Here is a 24,400-nt window from a genome sequence, read left to right as displayed (position 1 = left end):
TTCCCTTATCAGTGCCAGACCTCTTTCAGACCAGGCCAGTATAAATAAAAGTATGCGATCATTATCGAGATAGAATCGCGCTTCCTGTTCTCTTTTCCGAGTGCAAAAAAATTTTGCACTGAAGTTCAAAACCAACTTGAAGGCGTCACATTGATCCTTCCCGCAGGAGGTGGGTATCGTTTCCTTTGCGTTTTGCAATAAAGCGCGCTTAGCGCTTCCCTTGCTCTTCCTTCCGCTTTATTGGAGTGAAAGATAAAAGAAGAATGCGCTATATTTTTACTCAAGTGATGTAGGCTTTCACTCCTGGACAAGAGGGCTACCCTCTAGAGCCCTCTCACCCCCTCCTTGAGAATTCGCAGGTCACACCAAAGGAAAAAATATCACTGCACGGCTACGACCATTTTAAGGACTCTTGTCCAAATTTTATTTGCTAGGCAGACTCACATCAGATGACTGAACACCAGCCAGCTACTGTAGGCCGGCTAACAGTTTCACCTTAAAATATCACTTATCACAATGACCGCTTTTTGAAGGCTTAATTTTTTTGTACAAGCATGAGAAATTTAGTATTAAATTTCGTTTTTTTGTCCTTTGTATCCGGTGTGCAGGGCATTCAAAAGCCGAAGCGATTACAACCAAAACTGTAATCTGCGGAGTTAAAATTCTTTGCACCCTCTGAAATAAGAATAATTTTGCATTCTGTTTACAACAACAGTACTGTAAAAGTTTGCTTCCGTTATAATTATCAAACGATTGATTTTCTTTTCGGTAAGGGAAATGGAAGAAATACTATGTATAATATTTTAGGGACTGAGGTTTAAAAGTAATAAATCTTTTGTGCGCTGAGGAAAAGGGAAAGATTAGAAAGGAAGGTAGGTAGAGAGAATGAAAGAAAGAAAGGGAAAGTTAGTGAGGTTTGGGAGAAGATCTGCGGATTAGTCCCCTCTTTCTTCTTCATCCTCCTCCTCCTCCTCCTCTTCTTCTTCTTCTTCATCTTCTTCATCGTCATCCATTTTCTTCACAAAATCATCTGATAAAAAAGAGATAACAACTGATAAGGTCTAACGTAAAGCAATGTTCAATCACGGGTCAAAAATGATCCATCTGCATTAGATGTTTTGGCTCTTCTTTGCTCAAGAAAACTTGCGCCACGGTTCTCAACCAATCCATTACGAAACCGGAATCAACTTCGACCTCGCTTTGCAGTTAATTGTTTCTCCTTTTGATTTCGATTGGGTCCTAGTGGATCCTCTGTTCTTACTTGCCCTTGTTTACAAATTTGGTTTGGACTGAAATATACAATAATCGGAACAAAGACAACATTTACCACAGGAATAGTTGGTATATCAACATGGCTTCCCTTTCGCTGTTTTGGTACAACACAATGGCTACTGTGATTTCATCTGGAAATTCTCACTTTCTTAGCATTCAATTTGCCTGATCTAGATGCGTCTTTCTTATTAAATATGAAGGGTATTTTTGACTGAACCACTTTTGACAGCCAGCTCTAACTGATCAAAAGCAAGCCAAGAAAGTGAAAGTAGAGGATGTGACTCACCAATAATGTCCCTTACATTCGCCCATCCTCTCTTTGGTATTGTAATTGAGTTCCGATAGTTGGCTGTTACCTACAAAACATTCAGAAACTTATAGTTTCCTCACCATGAAACATTGATAAGTCACTTTTTCAGCTTTGTTTCCTTTTCTTTTGTTTTAATGTCAATTCACTCTTCGCAGTGCATAGTAAACCTTGGCCTTCTTTAACTGAATACCAATAGAACTTTTGAAGAAAATGCAGCTGGGCTGGCTCAATCACGAGAAATAGTGAAGTGAAATGCAAGGGTGAGGTAAAATACTTCACTGAACATGATGCAAACGGTACATTTTTTTAAGTGGAATAAATTTACAATTCCCAACATTGCTTTCTGAGGTTAGCCTTCTTGACATCCTTTGAATTCTCAAGTGTTGAGTTGACAATGAAAAGAAATCCCCCAAAATAAGATCAATTCAGAATGTGCAACAAAGCTTGAAAACATGTTTCAAGGTCCAAAAAGAAAAGAGAGACCAACCCACAGAAATAGGGATGAATAAAAATTTTCCATCTCAGTAAAAGAAAAAAAAGGTACTGGTTCATTACAGCCAGAACTTATCTCAGTTTCATGAGCATAACCCTTTAACCTGTGAGGGTGAATAGCATCTAATTTCTCACTCACCAGAGACACAGACCAACCAGTGCTCAACCCCAGACCTATCAAGTGCAAGTGTGTTGAACTTACCAGAGGGCAAGTGACTCTTATTAAGTAAGATGCCTGCTTATTGAACAGAAAATCTGTGCTTGAAAAACTCACCTCAGAAATCCTCAAGTACACTCCTCTTGGGTTGCTACCAACATCAAAATAGAAGCGTTTTTGCTCCACACGCTGCTCACGAGAGGCAGGTAGATCGCTGGATACTTCCTCTGAAAGAAAAAGCAAAGTGAAAAAATCAACAGGCCTTGCCAACAAGTGGGAATTCTTATGACCTGCTTACATATGGCAATTCTCCCTTGAAGCTAGGGACATTTCCTTGGGAAAAACATCAGAGAAATTCCATAGGGTGCACCTTAAGTTGAGAAGTTGATCTAATCACATGATCTGTTTAATGGTGATAATCTTAAACGGGGGGGGGGGAAGAGAGAAAAGGAAAAACAGAATTATCTTATAACCCTCCCCTCCCAAAAGTGACCAAAACTGGATTTCTCACAACAATACCAAAATGTCTTTTCAAGCCAGAAGGTACGGAGAAGTAATAAAACATCAACCAGGAGACATTCTTGATCACAAATATTTGATCCAAGTTTAAAAGAAATGTTAGCAAACACTGATGAAAATGGATATTTTAATCTTGAGAGGGACAGGCTTAAAAAGGGGTCAGGGTAGGAGAGCCTCAGCAGTACAACCCTACAAAGACTCCTTCCCTTCCAACACAAACACTATGGTAAAAGAAAAACAGAAGGCATCTATGAGAGGGAAGGCAAATGGGAACCCAAACAAGAATTGCACAGCATGTGATTTTTGCACTGTTTTAGAGGAATCATTAATCTGGCCTTAAACATCTTTTTCAAATTCACAAACCTTCTTCAGAGCCGTACTCCTCCAGTACCTCTGAAAGGGCATTTCTTATGTCCACAATGCCTTGAGCTGGAACAGCTATGTTTGTGCGACCTCCACGGCCAAATGTCCCAGTTTGGTTGATCTGAAAAAGAAAATGATTTATGCAAAGAATGGTTATGGTACCATAAAACTGAATCACCACTCTTCTGTTTGTACATGTTATATAGACTGAGAAGTGTTATTAGGTTAGTCCCCTTTGGTTGACATGAAGCACCATGTTTCTTCATAAAACCTTCTGATGAAAAGAGTTCTGCACACTGCATTGCCTGTATGTAACTGTACAGTAACACAGAGAAATGAACACCTTTTTAGGAGAAAAAAATTACAACTAACACTAACAAAAATGGCCTTTACTGAAATTAAGTCAATATTTTGTACTTCAAATAGGAAGGAACAATGAGGTCCCGGGAAAAGAGGTCTGACTCTATGACATCACTGTGCACATTCCAAATGCTGGTTAGTGAACTATCAATCAACCAGCAATAAAACTATTGACCATAATTAACCTTGCGATGAAATAAACCTTGAGTTCCATCACAATGTAGGTAAGCATTAGTGATTAGAACATTATCAGACTGCTCTGCAGATATCTCTTGCTAAATGTCCATTGCCTGAGTTATTCCCATGCTTCTCTACAAAATTCTCTTAAAACAACATTACCAAAAGAAAACCTCGGTGCCCCTTCTAACTGTTGAGTAGTATTGCACACTAATGGTGAAATCCTAATATGAGTATCAAAGGTCTGTGAAAAATGTCAAGGAATACATTACAGTCACGACTTGTTCCTCAAAATAAAGTATCATGTGATTCAAGAGGATGTTGCACTACATGAATACCTATGAAACAACTTAATCATTTAGAAGAAATTGGAAAGAATTAAAAGCAAGTCCCAACACAGACCTTGAGGAACTTTCCTCTGTTGTTTTCTTTAAGGTCCAGATAATACATTCTGTTATTTGGACCTCTGATACTTTCACTACAAAATACAACCAAAAAATGTAATGTCTGATTAATGAAGCTGATTATGAAAATCACTTGGTTCTGGAAAATATTGAAACCCTTCAAGGCACTGGTGACTATTGTAATTTAATTCTCATGGCCCAAGACACACTTCAGGCAGCAAATTGCTGCAACACATCACTGTTAAAAGTGCTTTGCATGTGCTGCTTCCAAAACAAACTACTATCACTAATTTCGAATAGTCTGAATTTCTGACATGTTGAGATTAAAAATATTCTGTCAAAACATTTTCACAATACACTGTAATTTTCCATGTCAAACAAAACAAAATATAGTAGTGGCTTGGTCCATGCAGTTTTTCACATTAACCTGCAGCCCATTGTGTGTCCTGAATATAATATTCCAGACAAAAGTGGAATAATCAAAGGCGTTCAGAGAGAGGGAGTTCAAGGAATTCACAGAGCTTGGCAAACAAAAATGTGGTTATTGAAAAACACATTCTGGAGCAATAATGAAATTATTTGAGTGGCAAAAGCTATTCAGACAGAATAATGACATAAAATAAATGCAATTTAACAGAGTTAACGACAAAGAACATCAGTGTTTTGTGATAGTCAGAGGTTTTTTGCATATGTGCACGTGTCAGAATTTCATGTGCTGTTTGTTTGAGGTGTTATTGCGTGTGCTCTGAGTGTGAACTTGCAGTGTTGTGAAGAGTATCAGCTTGTCATCCCAGCAGTTTTCCCCACCCCTTCCCTCCCTCTTCCCACTGTTTATTCAGTGTGACGGGTGCCATAGGCTCTTAACTGGGTTGCCAGGATTTGACAGCCATGGGAGAAGTCTCCATCTAGGAGCTGGCTGCTGCCAATAGTGGAAGCTCCTTTGTGTTTCAGGCACCCAACCTCTACTTAGTGAAGCAGTTGTTAACCACTCCTTCTACATGTACCTCATCAAATTGCCAGATTCCTCTGATTCCTCATCACGTTTTGGTGCTGAAATCAAGATAACAGAAGAAAAGTTAAATAAAAATAGATAAAATTTAAAAAGAAAAGAAAAGTGATAAGCCCCGCAAATAAATTCTTCCAGTCCAGAACAAACTAATCAATACTTTGAAAATCTTCTCACCAAATTTTGTCATGCAAAAAAAAGTTCGACGATTGCCATAAGAATACTCTCAATCTTTATTTCACAGTCCAAGGAAAAGTCATTTGCAAAAAGACATCCCTTACCCTGAGCAAGAAAATTTGCAAAGGACGTCAGCTTGGTACAGAAATCCCGCGCCACACCCATAGTGAATATCACCTTGCTCTTACCAGAGCGGTTGACAGAAACCTATCAAAATATAAGATGTGAGGGATATGCAGGCCTTGGTACTCATATACATTAACCTGAGCATACATTATGCTACCAAAAGTAACAGAATTGAAATAATATGTTGCTCTGAGTGCTTGTTTGTAGTCATTTTTTTTTACTTCTTACATTCACCATTTTTTGAACAGGAAGCTGGGTATGAAATGTCATTGGCAGGCTGGGTTTCTCAATTGCACACAAAGCACCTTCTTTAGGGTGCCACCTTTATGCTACCTTACTTGAAATTTCAGCCAGTAGCTTAATTTCTTAGCAATCAATCCAATCCTTTGTCACTATGTTCCTGGAATACTTACTATTCCACCCCTAATTTAATTCATCAACTGCTTTTTTCTTAACAGGACTTTTGAACATAGCAGAGACTTTTAAAAATGGAAAAAACTAACTTAATGTTTTCAAGCATAGGAGCCAACAATAAGCGGCAGCATTTACATGGGAAAGATGACGCTACTTTTTCCTCAAACTTTAATATGTGCATGTGCATTTAAGGCCTCGTAATTTTTACTATAAATATCTGGGTAAGAATTGAGAAGGTGCCGATACAAGTCAGTAAAATTCCAATTTTACGGTTGTTTGTCACAATCAGAGGACAAATTGGTGTCAAAAACATTCAAAGCCAAGAAAGTAACAGGAACATGATAGAGAAAATAACCTGAATAGAAAACAAGCAACAAAAAATGATAAAGGTATCATTTTAAACATACTTTAGGTATGCATAGCATACAAGAGTTATTTTTTGGCCGGGTAGGTCAAAATGGGACACTTTGTGTTCCCAATGTTTTCACAACTTTCAAAAGAACAAAAATATTGCATTACTTCACTTCAAGAGAAAGAGAAAAAACAATCTAAACCCACACAGGTATTATCTGGTCTATTGTCTCTGTTTTTAAACTATTTCTGCGCAAAAATAAAATGCATCAGTGCCGCGCTTACTGTAGTCTCCTTTGCAGCCAATGTTTGGTCTCGTCTCACAGAGCCCTCTTTAAGAGTTATTGCATGACGTGACCAAATAACGATTACAAAAGAGACTATGCTTACAGCCGTTCCTCAGCAGAAACAAAATCAAAATTATTTGTCTCTAGTTAATCGCCTCAAAATTATAATTCCATGTAATTTCATTGCAAAAAGCAGACTGAAACTGAGGTATCTCCAATAGACCCTAACCAAAGATACATTGTAGTCTCATATAATGGAAGATACACTGAACAAGAGTAAGGATAATATTTCAAATAGGGCTCCTTGATTAATAATAATAATAATAATAATAATAATAATAATATTAATAATGACTTTATTGGATAACACAATTACTGGTAGAACCTGTAGTTCTCATTGTAGTTGTTGCCTATCTGGACTTTGCCCTCTGTGTGAAATACATGATCACATGCAGGTTGTTTAAAAGGAATTAACATGCTATTGGTTTAATCCCAAGGTAGCTAAAAGTGAATTTATTTGTAGAAAAAGTCAAAACATGGAAAAATGCATGGAAAATTCTCTATCAGCAGTATAAAGTTTCATGTTAATTTTTTTCAGTGGAGTTGGATAGTGCAGTTAGAATACGTAATAAAATGCAGGTTGTTTACAAGGAAATGGCATGTGATGGAGCAAAGTCTAATTTAGCTAAATGGAATTTGATTGGTGCAATACCATTCAAGCACTTGAAAAATTGCCTAATGTTCATGTGGTACAATGATTAGGTATGTTCTGATTGGACTTTGGACGTTGTTTTCATAGTACGTGATGGAATGTCAGTTGTTTGGCATGTGTGTTGTGGGAAAAGGAGCAGGAAAAAATGTTTAAAAGTAATAAAATAAAATTAAATGCAAACCTTTCATATTGCAATAAATCTTGACCTCACTTGACGAGGCTCTTGCAAAGGCCACAATCATAACACTTATCAAATGGGCCCAAAATTTCTGGTTAATGTCATTTTTTGTGCACAGCCCCTTGATTCCATGACATCATTGAAAAAAAAAAAACCCCAAATGCTATGACTGGTGCATGATATCCAAATTCTGTGACATCATTGCTGTGGGATACATACCCTAATGCAGCAATCTGATTGGTGCAAGATACATAACCTAATGCGGTGATCTGATTGGTGTGAGCAACATACCACTCTACAAGCTAATATAACTTTTTCTTTGATAAAAAAAAAAATAAACTCAAAAAGACTGAAGTTACCAAGACACCAATATATCTGGACACCAAGTATTAATGACCTCTGTTACAAGAATATTTACAGTGTGTGGGCGGTGACCAACCAGTAAATTAAAGACTGGAGATTTCTCCGGCAACTATATGTATATACAATTCTCTGAATAAAACTCAATAACCTGAATGACATGTACCTTTTTCATGTACACATAGACACACTGTACTCCTGCTAAAACAGTTCATAAAAAACTCTGTCAGAGGAAAGCATCCTTTCAATTTCTAATGACATTTTGATATAATTATTTCTATTTTTGTCCTTACAAGTATGAGTAAGCATCATGTAGCTTTATGCTCTTGATCTTTACAGTCTGATAGATGATTATCATGACAATACTTATTTTACAGATCCAACCTTTCCTTCAAAACAATGCTCTAACCCCAGCAGCTTTGCACAGTTGTCATGCATTTTCCTGTATCAAAAACTCTCAACATATCCCTCAAACATGGTTTTCATAAGGCACAGAAATTTATTCTTCACACCAAGTGCCAAAGATTTGATAAATATGCACTATTAGTCACCTAGAATTGAAGACATACACATATGTGATAGTTTAGACAATCGTTATTGTCTTAATCAGTATCACCCCGCTCAGATCACTAGCACACAACACCTGAGAAAATGCATACACATACATAGCCCCAGTTCTATCACTTGGGTACCTTCAAGACAAAAAATTCAATTTTTTTTTTCATTGAAACCAATGTACAAGGGAAGTTCAATGAGTTTACAATTAAGGCAAGAGGGCTCACTCAAAAAAAAAAAAAAAGGAACAATTTAGCATGGAAAATTTAAATATCTTCTAATATGCCACAAAGTAAAGGTAAAGCTATGCAATAAATTTGGCCACACAAGCTTGTGGCAGATTAAATGTCTAAAACAATTCCTTCAGGTGTTTCAATATACTAGTCATATTGTAAACACTCATGAATAATTTAATACATAATCCTTTATGGTTCTTTTCCTTTGTTCTTTTACCTTAAGTTCCAGACAATCCATAACACAGACTTGAATATCTTAGCAATGATGATTATGTGAAAGCTATCTAGATGAGTGCGAAACTTTGACAAATTACAATTGACTGATTACATTTGATTTGACTGAGCCTAACCTATCAGAAAATAAGGCAATTCCTTTCATCTGATTATTCGAACGGAAAAATGAGCAATGGACGTAAACCTCTAACATAATATTCATATCAGTTTCGCTATGCAGTGAAGGCATTACACAACTGTTTACCGGAATCTGGATTTTTATTTTCTGTAAAATGCCATTTTATCTCTGTAGATAAATCGATTTTGGCCTTCTTTCCAACAGGCAAACACTAAAATCAAAACTTCAGACGACAATACAAAAAAAAAAATGAAATCGTAGCATGTCAAATTATAAAAGCGTGCAAATTGTACGAGCTAATATTTTGTCGTAACATAACTTGTTGATGATCGACCAACGAAGACAGCCTCAATCAAAGTAAACAGTTATTGTGGATGACGGCAAGAGAACATATTTCACTCCTGGTTTGTACCAAAATACGACAACCCTAAGAATTCAGGAAAATCACAATAGCAAAAAAATTTACATAATTAGTTCCTGAAAACGTTTTGTCAGCCGGCAAGATTTTATGCATGAAAAAACATATCTAAATCAAAACAGTCAACCTGATTTTCTTACTTTATTTTCCTGCTTTTTATTTCAGAAAAAGATAGTTCAAAAGAACTTGCTGATTTGGTTCTTAAAGTGGACAAATAAAAACGTGGAAATGCTAACTACAATAGCAGAACATGCTAGCGGCCTGCCAATACAGCTGAATAATTGATAATCGGTGATTTTTATCGTAATATCAAAACACTGTCTTTCTTTTCGAGAATAAAATATTTCCTGCACTTGAAGACTGGATACAAAAGTTTTTGTTCCGAACAGAAATTAAGTGCGAATGCAAGAAACAGCAAATCTTCATAGCACGAGTAACAAATAGCAGTACATTTTGTCTGCATACCTTATTTATGACTCTACAGGAAGTCCCGGCCATTTAAATTCAACTCGACCAAAAAAAATTGTCCGCGAATTCGCAAGACTACAGACTGATTCGAAAATTATCAACTCATGACAGGCTTACTTAAGTGAACGCTTAATAATTGCATGTAAGGTGTTCTAAAAACCGAGAGAGTGGTAGAGACACCCTGCTAGGTTTGGGCTTTTTTCTCTCGCGGATATTTTACTCTCCACCGCTTCACACCTTTCCGTTGCGCCAATCCAGTTGTAATAAATAAATGCAGAGACAGCCAAAGACAGCCCACTCAAACCATCACGGTAGCTTGTTTACGGTTTTCCCGAGAAGAGGACATTACCTAGTTAAAACCCGCGGCTCGGTAAAGCTTCAGCGAAGGTGCAAATGTCTTCCTTCGCTGCCGGCTAGAGGATTTTATTGTTTCACGACTAACCTCTGCAATTTTGATGAACTTGCCACGACGATTTTGCTTCACATCCACGTAAAAACGTTTAGATTGGATTTTCAGCGACTTGCTGAAAAGTTCAGTGTCGCCTGGCGGAAGAAAAACTCAATGTCAGAAACATTTGGTGAAAAAAATAAGCGGCACAAAGGGGAAGACTTAGCGACCGGAGGTTGAAGGGCCTTCGAAAGCTGTCAGGATATGCATCTTAAAAACAATTTTTTTCTCCGTCTCTTCGCGACCGCTCCAGGCTGAACCCCCTAAAAAATACAATACAAATATGAGTGGCTTCGTAAATATTTTTTTACCTCGACCATCTTGTCCTTCATCCGCATATTCCCCTCCGTTCGCTCCCTCACTAGCAGCCATTCTTCCTTCTCCTACATCAGCCTCGGTGTTCCCGTGCTCGGCACCAGCCATGTTGAGTGCGCACGCACCCAGACCCCCCGCACTATTTATTTAAAAGAACGACATATCCTTATTTGGAAGTGGTCCCTGGAACTTGGGTCAAAGGGGACAATGGGGACAATAGAGAGCGGAGAAAACCCCTGCTCACAACAATTAAATGCAAAAAAAACTTTCCAAAAGATCAATTTGGCGTTATTTAACAAGAAGAATAAAGAAACATTCATATTTGGATATTAGGACAGTAAAGTAGATATTAATGAAAATCTCGCCGCATTTCTTCTCTGCTAGCGCATTTAATTATCTTGAAACAATGCTAACAAACCTGCACAGTTTTCATCTTTCAAATTTACAATAGTCGACAGTATACACAGAAATATCTTGATCTTTCAGCACAGACTTAGAGATAAGAAAGATTAAATAATGCTACCATACCAAACCTTGTCGCCTCTTTTCGTGATTTTATGCGTCTTGGTGTCGCGTTTCTCGAAATTAATTTCTCATAGGTAAAAGTAGCGAGGTAAAACCCAACTCTCTTGCTGTTCAGCAGTGCTCTTCAGCAGTTTAGAGGAGAGCAGTTGTTTGCTGATTGAATTTGAATATTAAGGCATAAGCAGCCCCTCTGGTTCAGACAGACGTCACTTTGGGTAAGTGCAATACCTCTCCCAATTTTCCTTTACCTTTTTTCTATCGTATGGGTTTGGTCTGTTTCACCACATCAGTATTTTTCTTTTTTACTCCTTTCCTACGCATTTTTCGTTCAGTCGTATTTACAATAGCGAAAACAATTTTGTCCTAGCGTGAGAGACTCGTGGCAGACATAAACTGACGTGAAACTCATCCCTAAGTCATGAGAGCAGAGCTGTATAATCTTTGAGCACCACCTATGAAATAATTGTGTCAAGAAGCCCTTGTATGAGTGATAAAATGAAGAGAAAGAAAAAATTATACAATCGAGAAGGGCAAGATCTCCTTTTGTCTCTCTCAAGCTCCACTGACCAGTCCGATATTTCACCTTTCCTTAATTGTTTTACACATGATCCTTGCGACGGGGTAGCCTATTTATAAGTTACCCTTTGCTGATATTTACATTTTGCCGTTGTCCAGTATCCCCTGAAGCATGGTCCAATCTTTTTTAGGCTGGCACGTCTCGCGATGGTATGCACGCTCGGCATAAGTAGGGTATACTGATTCTCTAGAAGAACGGAAAACTACCATTTTTTGATAGTGTTTCTAGGAAGTAATTTTTGTCGCCAAAAATGAAACATTCCCGAAACGTACGGGTTTTGGAGAAATTATTATCTAGGCTGGTTTCCAAAACTTTCCTTCGACAGACGGTGATTCGGTTATTCAACGGGCGGTCTTTTTCACACGTATTACGCGCGTTATTGGCGAGCACCGAAACTTACCTAGGTGACTTTAGCCTGCAGAGCAGGCGTAATGGTGGCAGACGAGTGACCGGGCGAGTGCTCTGAATTAACTTGGCAAGAACTGTGGCAGCCATCTTTAATTTTTACAACAGCGGAGGGCTGGGGAGAGAAAGAAATCTGTACCAAGGGGGTGAGTGACGGTCAAAAAGAAGGAGTTGGGAGAGGTGGGGCAATGAATATTTCGCAACCTTATCGTCTTTTCCCACCCCTTCCCCCTCCATTCATTCTACCTCCAAATCAAACATGGTCATTGGAATAAGCGATTGCGAGCTTCGTAACGTTAACTTGCCCCCATAAGATGCCTACCCTGATAGAGAACGATCTTGGGATCGAGGCTGAAAGAAACTCCATCTTGTGGGGAAGTGTGGGTAATTTAGGCAAGATGGCGGAAGGATACAGTAGCTCTGCCATTCAAACAGAGATTTTAGCCCAGTTTCAGGTTGCAATGATCGTTGTATTCCTTTGTCTGGTGAAAATGTAGGGAATACTTATTGTGTTTTCTCCTTGCAGGATATAACGGGTTATGACGATATTGAAAAGTGTAGAATTGTTCTCGAACAACACAACTGGGATATCGAGGTGAATAACTTTACGGTTCATGAACCTATTTTTTTTCTGTTTTTAGCTACACCCATTTTGACTAAAAGAAAAAATATTGGTATCCAATGTTTTGTGATTTCTTTTTCCTAAATTAGTTACAATTTACGTATATTGCAGTTAAACATTACTAGTTCGTTTGAATGGAAAGTGAAAATGAGAACTAAATGTAATATGTACATGCATTTCTTTTTAGCCAACGTTAAGCTTAACTATAGCTTATTTATTTAATGATTGATTTTGGGGAAGATTGCCTCTGGGAATAACGATCTAAACAATCGTCGGCTAATTGAATATGCAATAGCGTATTGCAACATTTCTGTTGCTTCGTTTTTGTTTCCTCACCTTGAGCAGCAATCGAGAAATGTTAAATGAAGAAAACATGACAAATTTTTAGGCACATTACATGTTTTCTTCACGAAACACAGTTATTTGGTTTTTGAAAAGATGGAAACTGTTATCTACTGGATAAACGTTTATTATTTGTATGTTTTTGAAAAGAGTTTCCATTCACCAGTTAACCAGTGTTGGATGAAGCAGTGGATTCATAAAGTATTATTCAGGCATTTCTCTTACAAAAAGTATCTAATTACTTTGCCTTGGGTAAAACCAGGGTGTTTTCCTCACATAACAATATAACAATAACTTATTACAGAGTAAATTTAGATTTTAAAATGTAGGAGAGAAGCATTTGTAAGAGATTTGAATCTTGTAATTGTTTTAAAGTTCAAAGTTCAACTTTGCCTTAGGAGGTTTTGTCTGAGATTATAATTTAATTAATGTCACAAGTATTAAAGTATTTTTGGTGAAACACCAGATCAAAGCATGCTTAAGTCTTTAGAGGAAAGAGTTTCATTCATTATTTAGTTTTGTTAATAAATTTTTGCTTTACTTAACAGACAGCAGTACAGGATACACTGAATGAGGCAGAAGGTTCTCAACCAGTGTTTCACCCACTGGAGAATACATTTGAAGCTAGTGATGAAGACGATGTGGATAATATGGCAAATGGAATTGCAGCAATACAAAACCAGATCTCCACAACTACAACAGCCACAACGACAACACCAGCTACAGGAACAACAACAACAACAGTGGCTCAGAGGCAAAATCAGGTTAGTTGTATCCTGTATCATGTTGTCTATCATCCTTCTTTATGGTGAAACATCCAGGGTTTTAAAAGTAAGCTGGCAACAGGCACATTTCATAGTCTACTCTGAAGGGCTAGTTATTCTGAATATTTGTGACTCAATTTTCTGCATGGAAACATCAGATTGTGCCACCTTTTTACTGGGATACCTGTGGTAGCCCAGTCATAAAATGCCTTTGTTTTTTTGTCGTCTTTTTTTTTTTTTTTTTCCTCCGCCACAAAATGGAAAAATTGCGCAATAGTACCCAGAGGTCATTGGGCCCTCAACACCATGACAACTAACTGTGATCCAATGTGATCCAATGAGAGTGAAGATGTTCACATGCTGATCACGTGTTATCTTGATGATGATTGACGTTGTCATGCACGGACAGGTCCGGGTCACATGACGAGCACGAGATTTTCTTTTGTCGGTCGCTTTGTATTTCAACGTGTTTGGATTACGATGACCTTAAGCGTTATAGCGCAAACGCTTGAAATACTTGCAGACGCATACACAAGTCGTATTGTTCGCGGCCAGTCCACACTAAAAGATGTTATTGAGCAGTAATTTTGGACCGGGTTGAGTCGCGAACTGTGTATCCGTTGTAGTTTCTGGTGATTTCTGCCGTTTTAAGCTTGCTTTACCATCACTGTTATTCACATCATCTACTTTTATTACGTTGGTAAAATCTGTACAGACATCACACAAACCAACTCGCGCACAAAATAGGAAGAGTATATTGAAGGCTTAAAATTATATTACGATCGATTTTCATCAAGAAATGGGCCAGGAATTTTCCACAATAGTGCAAATAATCGTGAAGGCTGATCGAGGAAAAGCGATTGCGTGACGCTTGGTAAGCTGTAAGATGACATGTTATTATTTACCAGACGTAAAAACTCTTCAGATTCTCAGTCTGCAATCTCCAGTCTATATTTTGTATCCGGTCTGCTGTCTGCATTTTGTACTAACAGGTATCTGTGGCACCAATACAGTTTATTTTTGGTTACATTTATTCGCACAACATACATAATCTACCACAAAATACCTGTGTGTGAGGTAATTCGACATTTTCGTTCTTTTCCACGTTAATACTCTTCTTTCCTTTTGTAAGAATGTAGACCACAAGTAATCCACCCACCCTACAAAAAATAACTCTTGCATGCATAGCGTGCCTATGTTTTGAAATAGGTGTATGCCCTTAGCCAGACTTGAGCTCACTATTTCAGTATACTAATCCGACACCCGTAGTATCACTACACTTGATTCCAAGGATCCAGTACCATCCAGGTATCCCAGTTACCCTGCTCACAGGGTCTAGTTTGTATCACAAAATGGTTATTAAAAACTATTTTGACAATCCTGAACACTTATTAAACAGTTCCTATGTCAAGAGTATTATGACAGATTTGAGTTTGATATTTATGCAATTACTGCTTGTATCACAAAATGGTTACTCACAAACTTTTTGACAACCCTGAACACTTATTAAACATTTCCCTGGCAAAGAGTATTATGACAGATTTGAGTGTGATATTTATGCAATTACTGCTTTGTATCACAAAATGGTCACTTAAAAATTTTTTTGACAACCCTAAACCCTTATTAAACAGTCTCCATGCCGAGAGTGTAGTGACAGATTTAAGTTTGATATTTATGCAATTGCTGTAGTTAAAGATCACATCTTTTGCTTTCAGAATGCTAATTTCAGCAAGTAAGTGTAATTCTATAATCCTGAAATGGCTTGATTGAAAAGGTTACCAAATGATCACTCTGTTCCTTTTGAGGGTTAACAATTAATGACAACTGAGTACTTATCAACAACAGTTTAAAGAAACACCTGGTAGAAAGTTAACCCTTGAACTCCCATGAGTGACCAAGACAGAATTTCTCTTTACAATATCAATACAATATCAAGAAGACAAGTGATGAGATTAAAGAAAAATATCAATCAGGGGATTATAAGTTGATCCAAAACCAATTTCTCAAATTTAACATCACAAGAACTGTATGGCAGACAGTAAGGAGAATTACTAATGAGATCTTGGGAGTCAAAGGGTTTGCTGAAGTTAGAGTCTTGTGCATGTCTGCTCAAGGTTTCACTGTCTCCTTTTCTTACATGTTTAGCATTGTATTTTTAATGAAATTTAAGTCAATGGTATGGTAATATTTTGTCAATTTCCATTTATTTCTTAGGGATGGCTTGTTTGGTTCTTGTCACTTCCACTACTTCCTTTCAGATTTGGTACCAGTATTTTCAGAGATCTTTTAGGATTTATTGGTAAGCTCTACAGCAATTTGATAGCTCATGAAACATATCCCAATGTTTAACCTTCACATACTCTTTTGTAACTTTGTCATATGTGTCACTGTACTATTTCACTACTTGATGATGTAGGTAAATCTGTAAGAATCTACACACACTTTGTTTCCTCTCTTCAATCCATACCTACCTTGTTGCATGAGTTTTTGGCGGTCAACCTACTCCTTTAAAACGCCCAATACAGCTTCAAAGGGGAGCTGTGACAACAAGTACCAGAACTAGTCATGATACCAACCCAATATTGTTGTCGATAAGAAGTTAAGTTCCAACTGATAATTTAAAATACACTGTAGATAGTACAATCTTATGATCAACCTTTCATTAACCCTGTTTACAAAAGTGCATTAAATTGCAGTTTCTACATGTACAAGTATGTTTATAACAAAATTGGCTTGTATTTTTCAAATCTGTTTCTTTCCAGTGAGCCTTGTATGGCCCAGAGCATTTGAAGGTATATTGATCTTTCCATTGATGTTGATAGTTAGTACGGCCAGTCAACATATCAATTTTCAATTTATTGTCGAAAGTTATCAGGATTGCCTTCAGTTGGTTTTGCTTCACTTTTTTCTACAATTGATGTAGAAAACTTGTGCCACATTAAAAACCAATCAGTTGCAAAGCTTAATCCAATGTTTGACTTTGTCATTAGCATAATAACAGTAGTAATAGTAACATTTAAAAGTATTATGCACCAATGTGGTGGTGAATAGTGATGGGTATTAAATGAGCCTCAAAGCACTGACAGAGGTAAATACCTGTATCCACCACTTTCACTGGCACTAGGGTGAATACTTGTTTTAGTATTTAGCACACAGAAACCAAAATGTTTGTTTATTTCTGTTACTGAGCAAAAAAATGGTTGGAATATGAACACTTAACATGCGATTTTGTCTCTTCTGCTTCTCAGAGGTGAATGCAATCATGTAGTATCAGCTAATCACTTCCAGACTTGCTATTCAGTGTAGGCATGCAGCATAAAGCACTATTCACCTGTGTGTGGTATATACTAAATTCAGATATTTTGTGACCTGTACATTATTTTACTGGAACAATAAGCAAAATGTTTGTTCATAGTATTTGTTTATCAGGTGAATGAAAACTTTTTCATTTGGTTTCTAAGAAATGTGATATTTCTGGCCTGTCTTTTCATGCACCAGTAATTCTCTAGGCATATCTCAGTAGATGTGTGTTGTGGATAAAATAGAATGATTGATTATAATTTTACATTCATATAATTCACAAGTATGATCTTGTCCAACCTGTTCACTGTTGTTCTGTTCTCTGTCTTTACCATTTGAATTCACTTTGGTGAACAGCAATTAAACCGGAACATCAATTTTTTCAGTCCCATTTATTTCATGTTCCCTTGACCTTATTTGGTGAATGATATCATAGTGGAATTGATAACTTGTATATTTTTGATATCCTTTCTTTTTCTTTTTTTTTTTTTTTTTTTTTTTTTTTTCAGCTGAAACTACCCCATTAGAGGATGTTCTTAAGTTCAAAACAGAATTTGAAGCAGAGTATGGAACAGTGCATCCAACATTTTATCAAGGAAGTTACAGTCAGGTACACAGAAAATTTAAAATATTTAAATAGTGTCAGTGTTGAAAAACATTTTCTTGGCTAGGGGACCCTAGTCAACAAAGGTTTGCCTTAATGAACTACTATTCAAAATATCCTTTGTATCCTTAAACAGAACCATTCATACCATATTATAACATAGCTAGTAAATTTGTCTTATCAAATTCAATTGCATGAGCATGCTTCATATTCCTATTGTGCACGGACATGACATCAACAGACAAATCCCTTGAGAAAAAAATTTTCCATCAGGTTGAAAATGTTATAAAACAGTTGGTTCATACGTCAGCTGTGCGTTCATCAAGATATGAAGCACTTGGGAAGTTTGGAGAGCACTCAAGAAGCTAGAGTTGCTCTCGGCTACACCTCGAGCAACTCTTACACATCTTTTGTGCTCTCCAAACTTCTCACATGCTTCATACCTTGATGAATGCACGCTGACGTATGAACCAATTGTAAATTGTAGGGTTCAATATCATGCAAGGCTTTTCACTCAACCTTCTTCAAAGTTGTTATGAGGTAACTGAAATGGTTGCCAGAGGTAAATGATGATGCTAGAAAAAAAACACTTTATGCAACATTACATTACCTACTAAACTGCTAACAACATCACTTGAATTTCATCAAGGTTGCCATGACAATGTGTACGTAAACCAAAAATGTACAGGATAATTGTGCAAATCTAATATTGCCATAAATCGGTATGCACTCAACCTGTTTGCCCAAAATGATTAATATGCATCTTTCAAAAGGGCATGGAGGGGGCCTATATGTTGACTGATAAGAGGGTGGTTTATTCAAAAGAGGTGATAATTTCAGGGGAGGCACTAGTTTCAGGATTTTTGGTACACTCAGGGATGCAGAAAAGCACTATGAACAAAGTTTTTTGACTAAAAACATTTCAATTTGACCCTGTTCAAGGCTCAATGCAAAACCTTTCAATGGTTTTATGGGAATTCCTGCATTTGACTATTAGGAAATTATATCCCACGCATGTGTTGTACTGAAAAGTGGTTAATTTTCTGCAGGCATTGAATGATGCAAAGAGAGAGTTACGCTTTCTTCTAGTTTATCTGCATAGCTCAGAACATCAGGACACTGATAAATTTTGTAGGTAGGTCTATCTACATTTGCGTGCTAGAGGATACAGTTCCTAATTTAAACTGCAGTGGACATGTAGAGTAGATTGATATGTACATGCACATGTCCATGTGTCTTTGGTTGTTTGTGCAAAATGAGCTTTACGCAATGTATGCTGATGGATGTGCTAGTCCCGCTTCACTGCCCACTGTTTGTAGAAAAAAAATGCTTTATTTGTGAATACGAACTTGATTTTATTCTTTCACTTGTTTCTCTAAAGGTCAACTATGACAAATGATGGATTTAGGGAATACGTGAATGGAAACATGTTATTCTGGGGAGCAAATGTGAGATCTCAAGAAGGTAACAGAGGTAGGTGATCAGTGTTGTGTTTCATAGAAGAAAGGAAGGAAGATGGGTAATTTTCCAATGTCTCCTTAGCGTATCTGCTTCAGATGTTTTGGTGATGTACAGTGTTTCTTCCATATTGTTTTACATCAGTACATTTGCACTGTTGTGTACCTGGAGGTAGTGTGCTTGGGTATCAAGGATGCTAGACTAGCAAAATGTTGGTCCGGGTTCCCCCCTCAGTAATTAGCCCCTTTCTCTTTTCTACCCACCCCCGTTTCTAAGAGGTTGGAAGGCAAGGATTCTGACAGCAACAAACCCTTACTGATAATTTAAAGTGGGATGAAAAAAAAAAAAGAAAAAACAAAACTGACTCAATCAGTGCCCATGAAAAATTGCATGCTGTTTATACTGCTCACAGCACCTGTTTTAGCAAATTATTGTGTATTACCTTGATCTGTAGGCTATCAGTCAACGGAGACTGGTAAAAAAGGCAAATGAATATCCTCAGTCGATTTTGAAAAGATTTTCAAATTTCATATCAATACTTCGGCAGACGTAATATTTGTAATGCTTAATGAAATGATGAGTGAATATGTTTTGTTTTCCGTTTTTTCGTGCAACAGTCTCACGTGCCCTTCGTGAAACCACTTACCCTTTTCTGGCCCTGATTTGTCTCAGAGATAACAGAATGAACGTTGTTGGGCGAATGGAAGGTAAGCTGTCTCTTCGTCTCGCCAACCCCTAGCCCACCCTAGTGATCTACTTCTCAAATAGATTCCATGTTGCCGTGCGTCTGTTCAGAACTGGATCACAGATTACGTCAAAATGTGATAAGAAACAAAATAAGTGGCCAAGCTACAGGTAAGACAGTTGTTGCCATCACGAGCACCTCACACGCCAAACACGGGCTGTCTCGTGAAAAAGAAAATTGCCAAGCGTGTATGTTATACATGGGTTGAAAATGGCATTACACCAAAAGAAACTTTAATTTAGGTGATAATGTCACCATTACTCGAGTAAAGCGCGAACTGTATCTCTGATATGTGTGACTATTCACCTCTTTTTCTTCACAGGGCTGATGAATGTTGATGGGTATGTGTCACTGCTAGCTCGTTTGATAGAAGACAATGAACCAGCTTTGGTTGCAGCACGAGTTGACAGGTTTGTTACTCAGTGTATTACACAGCTGACCATTTTTGCAGGCGCTTTAGATTATCGATGCAGACGGTGCAGTGTGTGGCAAATACAATGCGCGTGAGGTTGCCGTGATCCGTACGCGAGGATCGCTTGATTCCCGCAGGAGCATGCATGTACGTTCTCGCTTCCGCTCTAGTTTCCAAGTATTCACAAATTTCACCATTTTTTTTCTCTCGTCTTTTTCTTCAGTTGTTGATTGTTTGAAAATTATCGAGAGAGTAGCGACTACGTGTGACAAAGTGGGGCGCGATAATTTGTGAAGGAAAGCGAGGAGATTTTCATTCATTGGCTGAGGGTTGTCGCTCGCAGTCCAGCGCGAACTTCGAGCATTCCGTGCCGTGAATATTATAAAAAACTTTTATTAACCTTGAATCTAGTGTGTTCCCGTCCCTCCATCGGATTCACATTTATTGGTACGTTTTAAGTGATGTAAATGTTCTGTAATGTACATGTGGTGTGTCGTCAACAGACAAGAACGCAGTCATGCTCAACAACTGCGCGATGAACAAGACGAAGCTTACTATGAATCCGTCAGAGCTGACCAGGAGAAAGTAAGACGACTTTTACTGAAGTTTTGATCTCTTTACAATAACAAGCGTTTTATATCCTTTCTTGTTATATGAGTGTCAAATTATTAATTTGTTTTGTTTTACTTATGTGGTTTTATTACTTTTAATTGCGATCAGACCCTTCCATTTTCAGGGGAACGCAATAACGTAGAAATGCCAGAGTTGGTGAACGCTCTTACTCGCGTTCCTCCGGAAAAAGGAACGCCTGATCACAGATTATTTTTGTATAAGAGAAGTTAGTTTAAGCTATTCTGCGGCTTCATTCACGAACAAACTTTAACTGCTCTTGTTTTTGATATTCTCAGCCGTTGTGCGGAACAAATCTAGCGATGTTCTTAGGCAGGTTAAACTGACACGAGAGAGCAATTCTTATTTGAATGTTATACGTAACTAATGTCACATTGATTTTGGCTTTGTGAAACTATGATATGAGATTGATCCAGAGATCTGACGTTCCCCACCCCAACCAAAACTGGCCGAACTTATCTCGCTTATGGTCCCGTGAATTTTTCCGCGCTTGATACTCGTGCTTCTTTGGTTTTGGTAGAAAGGTATTCAAATTTTCTGAAAAGACAAATTCATGACTGTAAACTGCATGTTCACAGGAAAGAAAAAAGCGAGAAGAGGAGGACAAAAAAAGACAAGAAGAAGAGAATAAACGGAAGAAGAAAGAAGCACGACAAAACAGAGCAGAGGTTTGGAATATCTTTTACTTTATCTGGGCTCAGACAAGTAGCTTATAATCCATATAAAGCTGGGTTTCTAACCTGAAAACGGTTCCAGTGTCAGGGTTTTCTTTAAGGTTTTAATTAGCCGGAGCTTTTATAAAGGTAAACGGTTGTGGGTCGCGAAATCCAATATGGCGGACAAAGCGTCATATCGTTCGTACTTTCCTGCCACCGCAGCAAGATTTGTCAAAAAGACAGTCCCCATCAGAACGTTTTTAAACTAACCTTGAGTCAGAAGTCTTTTTATGTTTTTAGAAAAGATAGGGAGTGCAAATTTATATTTTTATCGAGCCCAAGTTTAGACCTGATAAACATCATCTCTGTACGGGCTCTCGAAGCAATGAAAGTAGCCGGCGAAACCTTGCAGAGAAGCCGGCGTACTTCGCCGGCTGCCGGCTCTTATCAACAACCCTGCAGTGTATGTGTCTCTCTCAATGTCCTAGGCCTTGTCTCCGTTTTTCCTCCCGTTTCCTACAACAGGTCTTGACTAATTTTAGATGCAACCTACCGGATAAAAAAGTGAAGAACAATGAACTTGTGCGATGATCATCGTAGCTTTTGTTCTAGCGTGTATAGTAGCTTTGTCCGTGTCCTTTCAGCCACGCGGTAGCTATCACAATTTGGAATTAGGTCACTTTCATCTGATCTGTAAATTAAAAATGAAATAAAGCCAGGATCATCTCAAGTGAGGTAGCAATTGCAGAAAAGAACCTTGAAAAAATTCAGGCTTCAACGGGAATCGTGTCTAGGCCTCCCAGATACCAGTTGGGCGCCACTACCTACTGAGCTACGAGGCTAAGCGTTGAGAGCGAGGGACATCGCAGAAGGTTCTTCTCTCCCGTAGGGGAATCTGATAAAATTTGTTATGAAATAAATCTCATTTAGAGACCTGCGGATTTAAATCAAATGAAGAAATTGATTGCGGTCATGTAAGAGTTATTTAGGTCCTATAAAATCAGGGTCCAAACTCCCCAAACGGACACGTCCCGTCGGTGGGCACCATTCAAAAGCATACACTACATTAGGAAATCCATTTTCACTCCTATCTTAAAGCATTTATAACCTTAAAGATGAACTAATAACTAATTTTTCCCATAAAGTCCATAGCACGACAACGCGTCGATAGAAAACTGAAGGTTCCCGAAGAACCGGAAAGTTCGCATCCCGATGCCATCCGCGTGTTAATGAAATTGTCCAACGGTAAACGACTGGAGAGGAGATTTTTGAAGTCGCATCCCTTGCAGGTAGGACACGATCTAATAGCATTTTACCGTCGTAACTACATTAGTCTAATATCTGGGGGGGAGTAGTTTCTTGTCCCATCCAAGCAGAGACAAAATACTTTTAGGCGCTTCATGCTTCAGAAACTGGGATGGGCTCCTACCACTTAGTAACAATTAACATAACCTTCCTTGGTCAGGGGTGTAACGAGAAGGGAAGGTTGCCCCTAAACCCTGCCTGCCTGCCTTCCTTCCTCCTTTTACGTCAGTACCGTACCGATTAAAGTTAGCGAAATCGCGCGAATTCGAAGAATCTACATGGCATCCATGTTGTCCAGATCTGGATACTTCATTTGGTGCATGAATAGGCACCCGCTGATTTACATGGAGGAGCAGTGGTATGGGCCAATGTTCGTAAGGTGCGCGGAAATTCGTAGTTACATCTCCCTTTAAAAACCTTACCCTTTCCCCCTTAAGTGGAACTCGCTGATTGCTTAACTTAATAAGTTGCTAAAGAAACACGTCATATTTTCATCATTTTTCTTTAGGCCTTGTACGATTTTGTATTTTGCGATGAAGAGTCCCCGGCAGAATTCGTCCTGGTGTCAAATTTTCCACGTAAAGTGTATGCGCTCGACTCGTCAAGCGAGAATCAAACACTGGAAGATGCTGGCATCGAAACAAATGCAACGCTGTTTGTGCAAAATGTAGAAGATGAAAGCGATAGTGATTAAAAAAGAAGTGTTGCTTGGAAGAAGATATTGCCGTCCTGGTTTGGAAGGTATTTTAACTATCTCCAGTGTGTGGGACAATTGAATATCTAGAACGCAAGAGGAGGCATTTATTTAAAAAGGTTAAAGAGAACGAGAATAAAAAAGAAAACCAGATTTACTACACAAGACACAAGACCGGTACCACACGACAATGCGCCCAGAAATAAGATATTCCACCGACTAGGTCGCTTAAACATTTTAAGGACAGGGAGTGCCGCACGGAAATAGTATGCCCACAGCGAATGGAGTCCCACGGAACTGGAGTAATTGGGTCGTAAAAGCATTTTCAGTAACAGCGTGTGTTTCTTCTATTTCCCTGTACTTGATTTATTTGCGTTCTGTTTACTTTTGACATCTATTTGGATTGCATTTTGAGGGGAATTTTAACGAGAATAGAGCTAGCTTTTATGGTCTTAGATTCACATGAGTTTGCTTTGAAGCAAGTGGCTATGACATTGGTTTGACTATATTTTGAAATGAAACGCGTTGAAATTTTTTTTGTTTCATTTTGTAACGTTTCCTGCAATTTGAGTCGCGACAAGATTATGACTCAGTTTCCAAGAAGCATTGCCTTGTACGAGCTCAATCTATCTAGGCTCTTCGTTTTAACGTTAAGTAAATTAAAGGAAATATTGACTGAATCTATGAAAATAAAGACATGCATTCGAAAAGGAAGATACTTGTTGAATTGTCAAGTGTAAACATCCTTGGCAAAAAGGTGTCAATAGCGTTTTACTTTTACAGCTTCAGTTCAGTCCATTCCAAGGCAATTTCTCTGACGTTCGTCGATCGTTGTAATGCAGTAACATCGCTGAAAATTACACAGCCCAAAATTGATGGTGATCATTCGAATTGGTGCCAACAG

At 38.0% G+C, this 24,400-nt stretch overlaps 2 protein-coding genes across 3 annotated transcripts; one reads left to right on the top strand and one right to left on the bottom strand.

The window, feature by feature from the left end:
- Nucleotides 1-396: 396 nt before the first annotated feature.
- Nucleotides 397-12,061, bottom strand: LOC131770549 (transcriptional regulator protein Pur-beta-like). Of its 2 annotated transcripts, XM_059086270.2 has the most exons (11): nt 11,960-12,059; nt 11,641-11,745; nt 10,454-10,596; nt 10,137-10,237; nt 5,342-5,444; nt 5,059-5,104; nt 4,053-4,128; nt 3,114-3,234; nt 2,349-2,458; nt 1,559-1,628; nt 397-1,030 (listed from the first exon to the last, which is right to left on the bottom strand). In XM_059086270.2, the coding sequence occupies exons 1-11, from the start codon at nt 12,052-12,054 to the stop codon at nt 936-938; spliced, it is 1,065 nt and encodes a 354-aa protein (XP_058942253.1). In that variant the 5' UTR covers nt 12,055-12,059; the 3' UTR covers nt 397-935. The 2 variants fall into 2 exon arrangements, with proteins under 2 accessions (XP_058942253.1, XP_058942254.1); XM_059086271.2 differs by lacking the exon at nt 11,641-11,745 and having other exon boundaries at nt 11,960-12,061.
- A 183-nt stretch (nt 12,062-12,244) lies between these two features.
- LOC131770525 (FAS-associated factor 2) lies at nt 12,245-24,212 on the top strand. The gene is made up of 14 exons (XM_059086241.2): nt 12,245-12,419; nt 12,491-12,559; nt 13,477-13,692; nt 15,907-15,991; nt 16,455-16,484; nt 17,502-17,602; nt 18,646-18,731; nt 18,978-19,069; nt 19,672-19,761; nt 20,122-20,209; nt 20,715-20,796; nt 21,420-21,509; nt 22,643-22,786; nt 23,311-24,212. Exons 1-14 carry the CDS (start codon nt 12,279-12,281, stop codon nt 23,494-23,496), a joined length of 1,500 nt encoding a protein of 499 aa, XP_058942224.2. The 5' UTR covers nt 12,245-12,278; the 3' UTR covers nt 23,497-24,212.
- Nucleotides 24,213-24,400: the final 188 nt, after the last annotated feature.

The sequence above is a fragment of the Pocillopora verrucosa genome, chromosome 3 (genome assembly GCF_036669915.1).
Source record: "Pocillopora verrucosa isolate sample1 chromosome 3, ASM3666991v2, whole genome shotgun sequence".
NCBI classification, from domain to species: Eukaryota; Metazoa; Cnidaria; class Anthozoa; order Scleractinia; family Pocilloporidae; genus Pocillopora; species Pocillopora verrucosa.
Note: the sequence above shows the minus strand (reverse complement) of the source record. Positions and strands in the feature narration are given on the sequence as shown.

Excerpts from the sequence above, each read along its gene's own strand:
- LOC131770549 (XM_059086270.2), bottom strand. The coding sequence starts at position 12,054 with ATGGCTGCCACAGTTCTTGCCAAGTTAATTCAGAGCACTCGCCCGGTC. Across the intron at positions 3,235-4,052 it reads ACAGAGGAAAGTTCCTCAAG|ATCAACCAAACTGGGACATT; the intron begins GTCTGTGTTGGG and ends TTTCTTTTTCAG. Across the intron at positions 1,629-2,348 it reads TGTACTTGAGGATTTCTGAG|GTAACAGCCAACTATCGGAA; the intron begins GTGAGTTTTTCA and ends AATGTTTTGTAG.
- LOC131770525 (XM_059086241.2), top strand. The coding sequence starts at position 12,279 with ATGCCTACCCTGATAGAGAACGATCTTGGGATCGAGGCTGAAAGAAAC. Across the intron at positions 12,560-13,476 it reads AACACAACTGGGATATCGAG|ACAGCAGTACAGGATACACT; the intron begins GTGAATAACTTT and ends TTTACTTAACAG. Across the intron at positions 19,762-20,121 it reads CGTTGTTGGGCGAATGGAAG|GGCTGATGAATGTTGATGGG; the intron begins GTAAGCTGTCTC and ends TTTTCTTCACAG.